This window comes from Adelges cooleyi, unplaced genomic scaffold (assembly GCF_023614345.1).
Source record: "Adelges cooleyi isolate 19-005CV unplaced genomic scaffold, UGA_ACOO_1.1 ACOO_flye_CR_arks_rails_tigmint_CR_PRNA_30, whole genome shotgun sequence".
Lineage (NCBI taxonomy): Eukaryota > Metazoa > Arthropoda > Insecta > Hemiptera > Adelgidae > Adelges > Adelges cooleyi.
Window position 1 is genome coordinate 16,442,826 of NW_026095971.1, and position 18,163 is coordinate 16,460,988.

Here is an 18,163-nt window from a genome sequence, read left to right on the forward strand (position 1 = left end):
GCCGGTAAACTATTTGCAGCTGAAAATGTTTTAAATACTTTTTCCTTATAATCAAATCTTAAAGAACATAAGATATTGTTACACTTACATTGGCATTAAACGTTGTTATCCCAACATGAATAAATGAAATAGTTTTTTTCTTTACTGTTTTCTTAGCCAATAAGTTTTAAGTATGCCTATAATTCTATATTTATACATGAACATTAAAATTGTTATTATTTTATTTTTATGTTTTCATTTCATGTAATTTTATTGTTTATAAACATTTTTTCTAAACTATTGTCCTTTTGCATAATGTAAGCTATATTAATACAAATTTTTAATTTTATTATAACAATATTCATATGACGAAATTACTGTCCAAAATTTAACTTACAAATTGTTAACTGATATTATAACATTATTTTAATGTTGTTTTGACAATCTTCTTTGCCAATTATTAAATGTTAGTAAAACTATCGATTAAAAATACATTGTATTTAGAAGATATTAGACTTTTTTAAATGGTTTTTTTTTTATATTTTTAGTTTATAGTCCAATCTATTTTAACTTACCTATTTTTCTAAAATATAACTTCATTCCTTATGTATTTAAACTTATTTGGCTTATATTTTAATACGTACATTGATACAAAATTACAATTATATTACATAATATAACGCTAATATAATGCTATATTGAAAAATTAATATAGAAATTATATATAGAAAATTAACACTTCAAAAAAAACATTTTTACTTGTTATCCCAAGTGAGATATAGATAAACGTTTCCTGAGAAATATTCATTAAAATTTAAGGCACTCTGCTTACAAAAAATAAAAATAAAAAATGTCAATCCACTTGACTTTTCTAACACGTTTATTAAACATGTGATTCTCGTTTTAAAATTCCCGTCCATATATCACTTGCAGATAAATGGTAATAATGATTTTTTTTTTAAATAATTTAACTATTCTAATATATTGGAAATTAACAACAGATTAAAGCCTATACGTCAAAACAACGAAGAGATGATGAGGAATTCAAAACTTTTTTCAGAATAGTAATAGGATAAAATAGGAACTTGAATTGATTTTATCACAGTCGCCGGGACCCTTAATAAAACAAATATTTGACTACTAGATCCAGATTTGCCAGAAAATTGTATATAGCCCCCGCTAGATCTACCTTCGGTCTAATTTTCAGACCTTGAGCCTAATCAAATACACGTAAAGTAGCGAAATAAAAAAAGTATTTGTATGCGTATGTTGAAAATACTATGTCTAAAGAATTTCCATACAAATTTGGAAACAAACCTACACCCAAAGTAAATGAAAATAAGAGTTTATATATAAGATGAAAATATGTGGTTTTTGGTCATATTTTCGGCTTTGACGCGGTAGCTGAAAATGTATTGGTTTTATTACATAATGATGGGTTATGGGTTTTTATTTCTGTGTCCGAAGTGTCACTATAACTTTTTTTTCTATGAACCGATTTACTCGAGTAGCGTTTCTATCTATCCGTAATCGTATACGCGACGATTGGTTTTTTGTTGGTCAAAATCAGGAAAAGCCAATTTCTGCCTTCCCAACTAGGAAAGCTCGAATAAATAAACTTGACCACTTGTTAAACCATTATTTATGTCTTGTTATAACAATTAATGAAAAATGATTTGATCGAGTCGTCGTTTTATTTTTTTTACTATCTCATTATACCCTACGTGCAAAATGCAAATACATATTTTTCTAAAACTGTTCCAAAAATAATTAAAATATCAACATAAAATACTCGAAAGTTTTTTAGTGGAATTTGACTAATTTTTTAAGAAATCTTTATACATGTATATAAGTACTACTGGTTATCAAATTATTAATTATATTAAGTTATTAATTATAAATGAAAAATTGTTTGTAGTATTTAGTAATTTTGTAGCAGCTAAAAAATACTACAAAGTAATAGTTCCTTCATTTCTATAAACGGTGTACAAAATGTGAGTTTCTTTTATATTATATCAAAAGATCTATGATCCATCTGATCAAAACATTTATGTTATTTATACGATTCCCGCATGAGAAGAGATGTTTGCATAAATCTTAAAATAACACCAAATTATTAAACTTGGCTGACAATATGTTAGTAATATTATTAATCATGTAATAAATCATGTAATAATGTAATCAATATAATATGTATAATAAAGTAAGGGTCCTTTGTGAAATATATTTATTATAGTCTAAAATTGAAAAGATGTTTTTGTGTAATATTTTATTGCGTGCATTGAAATGTTAAACAGGTACCTGTTTGAACAAGTGTAAAATAACATGACATCAAACCATGTTTATTCTCATTTCAATAAATTATAGTAAAAGAACAAGAAAAATAAATAACAAAACTTATGTGTTTAAATAGGCTTTTGTGTTATAAAAAAAATATTTAATAAAAACAACAAAACTAAATTATCACAGCTCCAGTTATATTATAAAAGTTAGGTTAGGTAAGGGTTTTTTTTCGTTTTTGTATGTACATGAATTTCGGTTTAAAAAAAAAATGCACATCGTGGTAACAACAATAGATAGGTACCCAATTTGCTCCGCATTGATAAACATAAACGAGAAGGATTAAAATACATTTTTTGAAAGGTATTTGAGTAGTATCTTAAACACTTTTTAAAATTATTTTTCTCCCTAACGGACTCTACGAGCTAATTTGTATGGACAAATTCATGAATATAACTATGGATACATACGTACATATTTGTTTGCTACATATTTTAATTTTAATTACTCTGCTCCCACTCCCCTCCTAAATAAGTAGAGCATATGTATGTGTAGGAACAGTCGTCTGCGAGAAATCGAATCGATTACTACTACAATACTACTATATAGTAATTCCAATTACTTATACCACGACGCTACACACCTGTTAACTTATTTGTAACTCAATTACACTAAATTCCTAGTCAAAATTAAAAAACAAACTATAATTTTTTAGTTAGTAGAATTTACACTATATTGCATCTTTGTTTTTGCACTGTACAATAGCACGTGTTATCTCGTTTAAACAATTATGCGAAAAAACTACAACTTATTTCCATAATGTGGTAAAATGAACAACTATCCACAATATGCATACATTTATTCATGTATTCTAAATAATACAATAGTTTAAAAAGTTTTATTATTATGAAATCATTAGCTACAGTTAATCAGACAATATGACCAACGTCGAAACCAATGATTAAACATAACAGTAGTGTTTGCGGACAAAATCGCAACAAAAATCTAATTGAAATGCATTCAATTGTTAAAATTTCAACAAACGTGAAGGATTAGCCACGGTCTAGTTCAAACGATATTTTCTTATAGTCTTATTTTGCCTTTTACGCGTCCTATGACTCATGCTACATGTTTGAATTTCGACTTCAGAAGTAGACGTACAAATTTCAGATTTTGTTAACGTCATATTATCGTTTTTAATAAAACAACAAACCACTATAGGCAATTTATTCGAATGAACTAAAACTGTTATTATTTTTATTTATTATATAATAGACTGCGTCTACAAAAGTGATTTTTACAGCCTCTCCCTTGCCCTATTGATAGTAGCCTTTAAAATAGGTTATCCCAAAAGTAACAAATCTCTAACTCAACTCTATGTACTTCCTCGTAATTTTCTTTTGCATTGGATTAAAATGGGAGATTCTAATTTTGAATTAAAAAAATTCAAACTTGAAAATGAAGTAATTTTATAATAGGGCTAATAAATGACACTTTAAAAACACTATATTCTTATTTCACAACAAAAATTGTTTTCATCAAGCTATACCCTATTGAATCCAATAAATCTGATGACGTGCTAATGACAATTTGATCACTAAATATAAAAAAAAAGTATTACTAGTGTCATACTCCAGCTTAAGAATATTTCTAAAGATTGAACAAATTTTGATTAGTATTCAAGTTTAAATATTTTTAATAAACATTTTTAATTTTCCATGTTAATCAAATAAAAAAAATATATTGAGGAAGTACTTCTAGGGATTTTTTATTAAAATTGGCAACTGTTCATTGAAAGGGTAAACCATAGGGGAAAACAAGTCTATTGGCTATTGCACGTGTAATCCATTTACGTTAATCGATTTACCTTGAGATTCGTAGCTCTAACATTAATTTTAATAATTAACGAGTTTAAGTGGTGTTCGGGTTTTCCAGATAATAACAATAGTTATGGGAGACACTCGTGTAGAACATATTTTTTAAATGTTTCAACAATTTCCGACTAATATATTTGTACGATCTATCATGTCATAAAAATAAGCTCTTCATTATGACTTTACGTGTCGGTTCCAAGTAAACGTTCGTTAACAGTTAATTCCATTTAAAAATGCTAATAAGTTTCGATATAAATATCTGTACGTCCAAATGTCCGCACTTAAATAATAATATTATAAAATCTGTTAAACATAAAATTACACTAAATGTACAAATGAAAAATAAATCATGAGTCAATTCTCATGATATATATATGATATCTTCTTGTATATTTTGATAATTAACATAAAACAAATAAAATGTTTGAATGAATTGTGTACAGAATTATTACGTGGTCACTCCTTTCCCGCCCAACGTTGATAATATGCATGTCGTGTGTGACTCACGACGTATTATTATGTAAAGAAATTGCATACTATATTAAAGTTTAAACTATGGCGATCGTTTCTTGAAATTAAAAAAAAACATTATCGAAGCCCAAATTTTTAAAAAAGTTCGTACGTTAAGGGTAAAGATGCAAACCTTCATTATACACATATATATATAATATATATATATATACAATATTATGTTCAGTGGCGTATATAAGGGAGGGTTTTAGGGGTTCAACCCCCCCCCCCCGAAATTTGTGGTTGGTACGGCACATGTGCGAATTCATTTAACCAAAGTTAATTTATAATATTAATTAAATCTATTCTTATTTTAAACCCCTACCCCCCTCCCGAAATTATATCCTATATACGCCACTGTTTGATTGATAGATTTACATAGGTTGCCATGCCATTCTGTAAAATCATTGCGATATAACCAATTTATTTTTAGCAGAAAAAAGTTTATGTGCGACTTTAAATGTTTAATAGGACGCAACTAACACGTTGATTAAAGATTAAAGTACAGGCAATTTTCACAAAATTTTAATTTAGAGCTTTAAATATAGTGAGTTCTTTAATATACAGTAATGTGGATTCCTTATTGGTTATTAATTTATTTTAAGACTATTACAGTATTTTTTTAGAGAAATATCATGTAAGTTATTTATTATTAGCTGTTTTTAATGAATTAAAACGAAAAAGTCTTGAAACTGTTGTTAAAATTCCATATGTTCACAGTAAATAGAAGAGAACAAAAAAAAAGGAAATATTTATAGTGGAAATTTTTCAATAGTATATATTATTATAAGCAATGACATGTAATAATGGTAACGTATTATTATAAACACCTTATGGTATTCATTCTATTTCTTAAAATTAAATTTTAGACAAGGTCGGAAAAGAGTAACCTGTAACAATATATAGTTCCGATTCCCTGGTTTTAAATAATATTAACTTATAAGATATTTGAAGTTTAATTAATAGCAATATCAATAAGAATAAATGCAACCCCGTTTTGAATACTAAAGAAGTCGATTTGTGTTTTTATCAAATTTAATTTCTATTGAAACTAAAGCAGTCATCGTTGTTTTTACAATGCATATTATAAGCATAGCTTATTGAGACTTACGTATATTACATAAGAACCGTAGACGTGTGTTCTTTTTATTCTCCGTCGTTATGATAATAATATCAAGTGTGTTAATTTTGATGTCGCGTGTTTTTACAATTTTTACAATTTAGTTATACTGATTACAAAAAAGATTCAGTAAATACACACTTGAAACTTTATGCTTAATGACCTCTAGACGTAATAAATATTTTTTTATCTTAAAATATAAAACAAAAATAAGGTGTATTCCACTGTGAATTAAAAAACGTAGTCATAAGACTAAATTGTTATCAAAAATATATTCTACACATGTTTCCTACACACATGTATCCGCTTGTGAATGAAACTAAACTTTTTTCTGAACTTAACATAGAAAACATTATATAATTTACGTTTATGCATATTTTGGCTTCAATGCGGAGCTGAAAAGGTATTATATCTACAATGATGTATTTTTTGGGCGGGAGGGTTTCTCGGTTATTGAAATCATATCGCCAAATTCCTCTCCGTCCATCCCTCTTTTTTGTTGCTATCCTTCATGGTATATCTGGTCGAATCCTTCCCACGTCCGCTTTCACACAGTCTTCCCAGCGCAGTCGTAATCTTCCCAGTGTCCTCTTACCGATAGGATTATCCTCGATAGTTGTTCTAACTATTGAACCTATTTTTAGCCACGCGTGACCTGCCCACGTCAGCCTCTTTATTTTTAATCTCTTTTGCATTATCTAGTCTTTGAAACCGTTGTTCGAATTCACAGTTATGTCGTTCACGCCACACTCCCGTGTGGGTGTCGATACAGGGGCCATAAATTCTTCTTTCAAAAACTTTTAATCTTGTTTCTTTCATTTTTCTAAGTGGCCACGTCTCCGAGGCCTATAGTGTTATAGGTCATATTAGAGCCGTAATATATCTATATTTTCAGGTTAACTGATATAGCTCTCGAGCTTAGTATTTTTCCAAGGCCAAATAATCTCTTATAATGATTTTGTATTTTGGTACTGATTTCCATTTGCAGGTCGTTGTCTTTCGTTAGAAGGTGACCCAAGTACTTAAAATGTGTCACTCTTTTAAATATATGCCCTTATACATTCATAAATTATCATTGCTGATATTCTTTATCTTGACAACTTATCATCATGTATTCCGTTTTTCATCGTTCATATAAAATCCGACTTTTTTTGACTTAGTCAAGAGTTTCCCACATAATCTGACTTTAATTTAAAACGATACCAACTTATAACGTGATAATATACAAGGTGCGGGTGAACCAACTGCCGATTTTTATTAATTTTTAATCAATTATTTAAAAAAATAGTGGATTGAGTAATCCAAAATGTATAAACGCTTAAGGACAGAAAAAGTTCTCCTCTGTTTACTGTGAAAATTTGACGATTTCATAACAGTTTCAAGACTTTTTCGTTTTAATGGATGGAGTGTTTAACGATGAAGGTTAAGGTGTGTAAATTTGTGGGTACTTTGTTACAATTGTATTTATTAACCCGGGCGAAGCTAGTATTTATGTATAAAATATAAGCACTCTTGAAAATGTTTGCTTTTATAATAAATTTATGGTACTCGTGGAAGGTGTACCTAATAAATTTTTAATCCGAGAATTCTGTCAATGTTATATTTATGAATTTAATTAAAAATAATACTAACTTATCCCGTGATAATATACAGGATAACGGCGGAACCAACTGTCGAGTTTTAAGGGGCAATAAATAACGAACAGTAAAACTTGAGCTGAGAAGGTATTGTATGTACAGATGTTTTTTTATTTTTGTGTCTGGAAGATTTGAAAAAAACATGACATTTTAGTAAAATCTCCCCCACATATGACTTTGTGTACGGTGACCTGGATGTCCGAGTCCCAATATTATTACAGGATATTGTATTGTCATCCGAGATGAGTGTCTATGCCAAGTTTCAGCCCTCTACGATATCGGGAGTGGGTTAAATTAATTTTGCCAGATTTGAAAAATACCCGTACAGTCGTACGTGTTTGTGAGTTAAAGAAAAGTATGTAAATCTATCAATCAAACATATATATATATATATATATATATTTGTGTATAATGAAGGTTTGCATTTTCACCCTTAATGTACGAACCTCTTCAAAACTTTGAGTTTGGATAATGATTTTTTTAATTTCAAGTAACGATCGCCAGAGTATAATATAATATACAATTTTTTTTTTAAATGATAGATTCTCATTAAACGTACACATTTTTTTTCTGTTTATGTTCTACAACTGTAGAATATCTATAAGGGGCTTCTATCATTTTTAATTTTCCAATAATTTTTACACCAAATCGAAGTTCACCCATCCACCCGATTTAAATTTTTAAAACGGACTTCAATTTCCGACGAGTTTTTGTAAAATAATGTCATCTCCATTTCTGATATCCTATTTCATCAATTTAATATTTATAATTATATCTTAATACCTTTTACTGGCGATCTTTCTATTTTATTGTGCTTTTAATTAATACTTAACAAAAATTGTATATATCAATAATAATAATGTATCAATGTAAGAAAAGTTGTATTGAAAATATAAGTTTTCGAACTTGGTATAAAGATCAATTTTAAAAAATCTAGTGCAGTGGGGTCGGAGCATAGTTGGACCGGGGAGGTCGCAGGTCTACAGAAATTATTACAACGGAAAGTGATAAAATCACTTTTAAATAAACGCTTCGATGCGAATCAGTAGATACTAATTGACCGAGAAACAAAAAAAAGTTTGACTACAGATTATTGAGAAAATTGTATATGTTATTATTCCATTCTAGATCTACTTTTGGTCTAATTTTCAGATCTAAATTCCTTAAACTTTGCTTGAAAAGTTTATTGAAGAACAAAATTCTACCCCTTCTAGGGTTTATGATATTTTTAGTAAGATAAGCACCCATTACAATAGTCGCCTACATTGTAATATAAGTCTGTGTGGTGTTGTTGGAGTCAATATTTTATGCCGTTACAAAGTAAAAATGTTATAAAAAAAATCATTTAACTACAAATAGAACTAAAATTAAAAGAGTTTTTATGATTAGAAAGTTTACAAAAAAATACCTTATTATTTAGAAGTAAGCTTGATAAATCGAAAAAAAAACAACTTAATAAACCATTGTAAAACCAATGACAAGGGCCGCTATTGTTTTTTAATTTTTACTTTTGAATGTTATGCATTTTTTATGTGGGAATGAACCAGTAGTGAACAAGTATCAAAAAAATAAGTATTGTTAATTATAATATATGGACAAAAGTTATAATACACAGAAGATCAACTCTAACCGTATTCACTCTTATTATAAAAAAAAACTTAAACATAATGTCGTCGTAGTAAGGATTTTTCTTGATGATATTTTTTAAATATTAAGTATCTTAAGAATAGACGCTAAAAGCTTATTCGTGCAAAAACAATGATTTGTATTTTGTGTAGAAGTTAGAACTGTCTATAAAATGTATAATATAAACATGATATTATTACTTTTAGAAATTGCATGACTCAACTATACCTCCTCGAACAACCTTGTATAAGTGCATGGATATTTTTTGGTTTACAATAAGTTAATAAAATAAATATGGCTTGGTCTCTTGAAATTACCATGCTATTTTATTTAGTTGTAATGAGAACGTTTAAGTTCCACTATTTATTATAAGCTATGAAACTATTTTCTACCTGAGCAAAACTGTACTTAAAAAGTGAAGAACTTTTTTTTATGCAACATTAATAAAGGCTATGATAGCATGATAAAATAATTAACTATTAAACAGAATTCTCAATACTATGCTAAAAAATATAAATAATACATATAATGTATGCTAAAAATTGCCTATACCGAACGCCTTAATATACTTCACAACATTAGTTCATTTCATTCATAAGTATTATTTATGTTTTTCATAATTTTAATAAAATAAATATTTTTTTTTTTAGTATAATATATTAAATATTGTTGATACTATACAACTTCCCATTGATGCTTGATTTAAATCTGAGCTAAGTAAGCAGATTCTTCTAAATTGTCCTGATTAAGGATTGCAATGCTCTCTAACTAGACAATACATAATTATTATTATTTACATTAACAGCTGCAAAAAGTAAAATTTGCAAAAAAGCAATATACACTCATCATAAATTATAGTTTTATTAAATAAAAAATACATAAAATAAAATAAATAATCGTTATACTATGACAACACAACGTTTACACGAGTAGTAAAAACATATATTTCATTAATGACTTGTAGTCAATAATGAAACATATGTGAATTATATAAATATGAAACGTCATCTATCAACAAATATCTACACGAATAAAACTCAATAGATTAAAAACTAAAATAAAGTTACTTTAATGGAAGATATCGGTTTTTCCCCCGTTAACAATCATCGTATAATATGCCATCACTATCGACATTAACATTATATATAATATATTTCTAAGTATAATTAATTGGTTTTTTTTACTATACAGTTTTGTGTTTTGATTAAAAAAATACGACCGACTACTGACAAAAAATGACAGCAGTAAACCTAATATCGACTAATATCGATTTGTTTTTATTACATATTTAATGTTTGTTCTCTATATTAAAATCTAAAAATATATAGTTATAATTACATAAAAAGGTATTCGTAAGTTATAGTTGGTAGTGCTGCGATCCGATGAATCTTTTATTTTTCGGTGGCTTATCACGTTCAAACGACGTGTTGCTAGCTCATGAGACCATTTTGATCTGTTCGTTGAATGTTTGAATTTATTTGTAAGACTCTTGTCTGAACAGCATCTGGATCTCCTCCAACGTTTTGTTTTTGGTTTCGGGAACTTTCTTGGCTACATACAGAACGAACAGCGCGAGCAACACCACGAATATAAGGAACACATTAGGTCCCAAGAGTTCCTGAAAAAAGTAGACAAATACATGTTAATATAGGTTGCCGTCGAGAGTATGCGACAAATTCTCTCCTTGGTCAGAAATGCCAAATAGGCGATCGACGATTTTTTATTCACCCACTACTATGTAAACCGTATTATCAGTAGGTTAATTGCTGATTTTCAGCAAGTCAAACTGCTCAGGGTAATTACAAAACCAAATATTTTAAGTGCGTTTGTTTTGAAACTTAAATTGATATGTAAAAAGTATTTAAAAAAAATAGTGTGCATATATATATATATACACAGGCATTGTTTCAGCACTAATTCCTAATTGTCAAAACATTTCAATATTTTTAATGTTAATTTTGTTGGCGATTATATTTTTACATGAAAATATTGTTTAAAATTGGTAATAACATTTTTTTAGAAAACGACTTGTACTACTCAAATAAATACGATACGAATAAAAACAATGTTTATTTTTACCCATGAGGCCAAGGATTTTGTGAGAAACACGATTTATTTCAAAGTTTTTTTTTATAGATATGTGTTAGATAATAATAATAATTGATGTCACGCATTATGAAGTATGTTCTAATAACTATGATAGAAATTTGAATATGCAATATCATTCCAGTTTCTCACACGAAATGATTCACAGTCGGAAAGTCAAAGCAATATGTATTGATCTAATTTTTTTTAAAACAATTTTCCAGGAACACTGTGTATGCATTTCTACATACATTTTAGTGTTTGATTAGTGTTCAACAACAATCTATTTAGATATATACTAGTACTACAACTAGACCGTTGTATTACTACTGTTTTCTGACCGTTGGTTGAAATTGAAATTCATTTCCACAACATTAACGACAGTTACCTGCAGAGGAAGGAAACCCAAGCCGACGACAAAGTTAGCAGTCCAATTGACTCCCACGGCTATGCTGGTGGCCAGAGGGCGGGCGGATGAGTTGAACAGTTCGGAAACCAAGAACCACGGGATGGATCCCGGTCCGACGGCGAAAGCAATCACGAACACCATGACAAAGATAATGGCCATGTATGACACCCAAACGGCAGTTTTCTAAAGAGAAAACGACATTAACATATTAGTACAGAGCGACTCGGCGAAAATCCATTTGGGAATGAGCCGTCTCTGTCAACGGTCTATACTTACCACAAACATGAGAGCGATGGTCAGCAAAACAGTGTCGACGAACATGGCGGAGAAACCGATAAGAAGTAGGGTCTTGCGTCCGGAAAGTTCGACCAGGAACAACGAAGTCAGAGTCATAATGACGTTAAGGGAACCCATTCCCAGTGTGGCGTACTTGGCACCGTCCGGCGTCATTTCAGCCATTTCGAAAATTTTCGTCGAAAAGAACATGACCTGTTTGATGAGCAAAAAACAAGTAGATCAGTCAAATGTATATCATTTAGATATTTTGGAGAAAACGTTGAAAGTTGTAACATTTTTACTATCCATCAAAAACAAACACTTATCACTTATCAGTATACTGTAGATACTCACGGCGTTAATTCCGGACAATTGTTGGCACAACATAATCATTACAGATATTCCCAAAGGAATGCTCAACATCGGGTTCACTAACATTTCCTTGAGGGTGACACGAGGTATCAGTTTCATCGCATCGCTCTCAGCTCTCATCTCCTCCATTTCTTCGTGTACCTCTATGGTTCCTCTAAACCATTGTAAACCTGTTGGTCAAAAATAATATTGTAAAATACCTCAGTTTCTCAACAAATGTTATGTATATATATATATATATATATATATATATATATATATAATATATACATAAATTTGTATATAATTTGCTGCGTTGCATAAACGTTAATTTAAGCTAACCGTGGTCTTATAAATGTGTTTCATGATTCATTTAACAGAAAAAAATATAAGAGAAAATATGTTAAGACTAATGAATGTACAAAGAAGAAACAAAGGAGGTAAAGGAAAAATCAAGGACTTTCGCCACCAACCTTAAATGTATGGAAGTAGTGGGGAGAAAGAAAAACAGTAGAAACCGCGATTGATCAAGTTTTAACGATTTTGAAAGAAATATTATAATATTAGATATTAATAATTTGTTTGTGCAACTCGGCAATGTGTAGACAATTGTGAGATTGTGCACCTCTCTGCGCCTCCATGTCTTGCTTCTTGTTGATCAAAGTGTATTTTGGCGATTCCGGACAGAAGGGTAGAGTGAGGAACATAAACACAGCCGGTACGATAATTATGGCCAACAGTATGGGCCATTTATCAGCCGTTCCCAGTATGTAATCGAGACCTAAGATCTGAGAAATCAGTATGGAGATCGTGACGACCAACTGGTATACCGTACCAACCTGAAAATCAAATACAAGTTACATTTTTGCGTAGGTAATCGATGTAACAAAAAAAAAATTGTTAAATATAATATGACGCTCTTACAGATCCTCGGAGGTTCATGGGCGAAATCTCGGCAAGGTACATGGGCGTCAGGCCAGCGTTAAGACCGGAATTGATACCAATCAAAAAACGACCGACAACAATCAGTTCGTAAGACGAACACATTTTTGATATTCCTGTAATACAACAAAAAGAGTTTTCAAACAAAAATGTATTATTATTAAATCGATATGCCGTGGCATGCTGACGTCACCCCAGTGTTGCAGCTGTAACTGTATACCTTGCACGATATGTTATTATATAAATAGATGCACATGAAAGTACAATAAGTTATAATGTCCACTACCGTTTGGACATTGTCGTGTCCTGTGTGTCCACAAGGACCTGGTCGCGCCTTATATGGTTAAGTGCATTTGCCAGTGAAAGTATTTGCACGCAAAAATAAATGCATTTAATGCATACATATTATAGTTTGTAGTGCATACAGCACATATATTTATGCATAGTAATATAGTAATTTAAGACCTAAGGTGTAACAATGCAAGAAAATAAAATTGCGAAGAAAAACTGCAAAACTAGTGTTGATTTTTTTACTTTTTATGTATGTTTATATTTTATGCTAATAAAAATCGTTTAATCATTATGATAAAAAATATAGTCGGATAATAATCGATTTATTAAAAAGAATTCTTACGTTATTATTCATTTCGAATGTATATTATAACAAATGCGTTTGACATTTTTAAAAACATTTAAAAATTAGCTATTTAAAAAGCAAAAAATGTATAACTCTTATTTATTAGGACTAAAATTGTACATTTTTACATATTAGACTTCCAAGTATTGTAAATTTATACAATTACGAGTAGGTACTAACTGATGAAAAAAATGAATATATTAAAAGTATACAGCAATATGTAATCTAAAATAAACAATTCATGAAGGCATTGAAAAATAAAATGCACAAAACGACCTTATATGTTAGGGGGAAAGTAAACCCATACTTAAACTTGCCAACCCAACACAAGTGTACTTTTTTTAACAACAAAACATAGTATATACTTTTTACAAAATATATTATTCTACTTAATTTAAACAAAATAAATCAAACTGATATAAATGAAAAATTAAATATTGTATGAAGACTATTTATACAAATATGTAAATGGATTTTAAAAAAATGTAACCGATTAGTTACCACCTATTTAATTAATGACGAACTAATTAACGATCCAACCTTTTTTCTTTCTATATTGCCTTTGAAATAAAAAAAGAATAGTAAATGTATTTAGGACGCTAGTGGCACAAAAAATGTTTATTTGTTCTTATTGACCAATAGATAGAATAAATCATTATAAAACATAGCCTAAGGCTACGTATAATTTTTATTTACTAGTTTCGTAAATTAAAAAAAAAAAAATCAAATTAGGTTGTTGAAAATAATTTAAGAATATATTTAAAAAAAACTGTAACTTAGTTCAGTTAAAAGTTATTTAAAAAAAGGATAACCTAAATGTTTTTTAGTTTAAAATGAATTATAAAGTATTCATCATTGAAAAAATGTGTTTTTTATGCTAACAATAACAGTTTAGTATATATATATATATTGTTGTAATATCGGTCTCTAATCATGATTCAAAACAATAAACTAACTATTCTAGAAATGTGAGGAAAAAATGTTTTAAAAAAAAAAACCAGAGTTACTGTTTGTAATCTTATTGTTTGAGTCAATTTATTGATTTTATAAATTATATCATTATAAGTAGATAATTAACTTTTCGTTGTAGGTAACTACATATTTGTTGTTTTAAAAATAACTTGTTAAACATTTTTATTAAAAAGTAACTCGTTAATTTAACGAGTAATCGGAAAAAGTAGCTTTAAAACTTTTTAATTCGTTAATGTCCAGCCTTGAAAATGCCTGATTTTACACTTTGTCCCCATAAAAACCTTAACGAAGGACATTAAAGTCACGATAACTTTTCAAGTAACCGCATTTGACATGTACTATTTTATTCAAACCGCATACGTCGAATGGAATTTTCCACGACCCGAATGACAATATAGTGTGTATAAAATAAACATAAATAATATAACTGTAGTCGTGTATGGTACATGTTTATATGCAAATTAAAACTATTAACGCAGAGTATTAATCAATAAGAAATACTGAATTGTAATATAAATTTTATTATTCGTTTCTTCTTATTATAGAGTATATGTATGTACCTATAATACATGATGTTTGGCGGAAGGAAGACAACACAGCCGAGTAACATTTAACTCAATTAAAATAAATTGAATACCGCAAGTACAATTGACAAACATCATACACTACAGGTCAACTACAGATGGTGTATGTGTAGGTTTGTTTGTAATACGTGTACTATAAGTCCTCGGCAGGCAAATGTGTCACACGAGTTTAAAACGGATTGTAATGTAACCTATATGACCTGTCGTAATTATCTCTAAAATGTTCTTTAAAACTAGGGGCATGTATATTTAAATGACTTGTATAAAGGTCATAGTATGAAATTCTTACTGCAAATGTCATAAAGCTTTCGTGGGTATTGGATATGAATATTATAAATACTAAATGGCCTTAGTAATGAACCATTTAAGTATAATTGATTACAAATGGTTTGTCATAATGTATCGTATTCCAAATTGGTCAATACAAAATGGGTAGAGAAATGTTTGAAACGTGCAACTTCAGTAGCTTTGCAAGATGGAAAAACTATACTACAAAAGTTAAGAGTTTCTTCTTGAAATAATTGTTTTAAACAAAAAAATGTATTTATTTATAAGGACTGATGTTATCATGTTTCTCGAGGTGAGCGAGATCTTCTTTTAAATAAATGTATTATGATAATAAATTAAATAATAATCAATAATATTAAATGTCTTTTAATAAAAGCTAACCATCATGATAACAATTATTTTAAAAAGTATAATACGCCAAATGTTTATAACAGTAGTACAACAAAACAAATAATAATTGAAACAAACGAAAAAATTTATGATTGTTAAACAAATATTAATTCGGTTCAATTAAATAATAATAAATAATAAAATAAATTGTCGACATTCTTGACAACTAAATTACAAATAATTAATGACGGTATATAAATTATGATGTTTGATTTACCATTTATTAAGTAATCAGTATTTGTAGTATTTTTTTTAATGATATACCTATTTACATCTACAGCCAACTGAACACTCTACTAGTCCAAACAATAACGTCTATGACTTGAAAAAAGGTGACAATACGACTTAGTGTTGTTAATATTATTTTATAAACAAATTTACAATCAGTAGATTCAAAGATCGTACTTTCTGAAACCTATAAGAGCTTTTGAAAAAGTCGTTAATTTTCTAAATACTCCTCATCACTTACGATTTTAGAGACCTCGTACGATTATTGAACTCATAAATATCATTTAAATTTGAAGATACAAAATATTAAAATTGTATTTTATTGATAATACGACCACCAAAATTACTAGTCGTCCTCCCCTTTAGTAACGCCTCCCAAATTAAATTTACAAAACCTCTATGTGGAAACAGCCACACAACTTGAATATTGATCTATACTAACCTTGAAGTAGGGCCGAAAAGATGACTAATACGTTTGACACAAGTAGACCGCCTTTACGGCCATACTTCTCAGCCACGACACCGGTCAACAGACCGCCAATCATACCGCCAAAACAGAATATTGATACAGCAATGGCCCAAATTAACGTCACCTGAGACTTGTCAACTTGTGCTCCATTATCTCTGGCCGACAGCACTCCCCTTATCCAATCTTCAATTAACTAAAAATTTCAAAAAATTAATATTGTTGTAACAAAAAATAATAATAACAATTATTTTAATGTGCTACTTATCGTTATAATTATAATTACACTTAAAACATTGTTGGACCGTAATCATATTGATTTTTTTTTTTTGTGAATTGTTTTTTTTTTAACATTATCACTATTTTTAGTTTTGGGTTTTCTGTGGAACATATGTATTAGGACCATAGCGTGATAAACAATTTAGGTGATCTCATCCATTAGGATCAAGCAGCGACAGACAAAACTTAATTTCAGGTGCTGAGCGTCAGTCGTCACTTTCTTTTAATGTTACTTATTACAAGTAATTTAAAATAATTATTATTTATAAGCTTAAACTATAAATACAGTGTTTTTAAGGGGTTTTCACCAAAACCTATCACAGCGTTTATCACAGATACTATTTTTTTTATTTTGCCTGATTAAATTTCCTAGATCAATGCGTAACGAGTAAGGAAAAATGTATCATTATTTTTCTTGCCTTATTTTACTTAGTGACAGTTTTCCCGCGTTTACCGACTATTAAAGCAGGTTGTCGTTATTATGTGAAGGGCTGCGGAGAAAAAAGATCAATGTAAATTTTTTTTGAAAATGAGATTTTGGTATCAAATAATTTGTATTGATGTATTGTATCTTTAATGCGCTCGGACCAGGGAAAAATAGATTAGTCGAGAGTAACGACCACCGGAAGTTTAGGCATACAGGCAAAATGTATTACGTTTTGAAATTAAAAACATGATTTTCTCAGAATGTTAAAAAATTGACATTGATCTTTTTTCCCTGCAGCCCTTTATGTGTATTTTTATTCCAACCACTAGTTGGAATAAACGCGTGGAAAAACAGCATAGTATATACTTATCATTGGAAATCAGTCATAGCAAGTGGTCATTAAACGCGATAGTAAAACCTGAACTATAAAATTCATTTGGTAAAAATCAACAATGGAAATACGTGTATTTTTATAACTTGAATGAGGAGTTACCAGCGTTTATTATTTTTTTTAAATACCCAACTAGTGGTAATTTTTTATCGCTTATGCGATTTCAATAAAATAATTATCTCAAACAATATTTTCCACTTTTTAAAATTCAAACCGACCATAAAAAAATGTCTTTTAGTCATGTAGGATTGAGCTTACATATTGTGGGCCGGTTGCATTTGATGACATACGATAAGTTAAGATAAGTTGAGATAATACGATAAGTTACATGAACATCTAAAACTTTACTAACATAACAATTTTACCAATAATACACATATGAGGAGTAAATTCCAACATTATTACTGTATTA

At 29.1% G+C, this 18,163-nt stretch overlaps 1 protein-coding gene across 2 annotated transcripts in view; it reads right to left on the reverse strand.

The window, feature by feature from the left end:
* Positions 1 to 9,871: 9,871 nt before the first annotated feature.
* LOC126839011 (solute carrier family 2, facilitated glucose transporter member 1-like) overlaps positions 9,872 to 18,163 on the reverse strand; it is a 38,114-nt gene continuing 29,822 nt past the window's right edge. For both annotated transcript variants that reach the window (XM_050573906.1, XM_050573907.1), the window contains 7 exons: positions 16,631 to 16,850; positions 13,072 to 13,205; positions 12,773 to 12,986; positions 12,151 to 12,338; positions 11,797 to 12,009; positions 11,500 to 11,703; positions 9,872 to 10,644 (listed from right to left, as the gene is read on the reverse strand). In XM_050573906.1, coding sequence (XP_050429863.1) covers positions 10,501 to 10,644; positions 11,500 to 11,703; positions 11,797 to 12,009; positions 12,151 to 12,338; positions 12,773 to 12,986; positions 13,072 to 13,205; positions 16,631 to 16,850 — 1,317 coding nt within the window. In that variant the 3' untranslated portion in view covers positions 9,872 to 10,500. The remainder of the gene's footprint in view (positions 10,645 to 11,499; positions 11,704 to 11,796; positions 12,010 to 12,150; positions 12,339 to 12,772; positions 12,987 to 13,071; positions 13,206 to 16,630; positions 16,851 to 18,163) is intronic.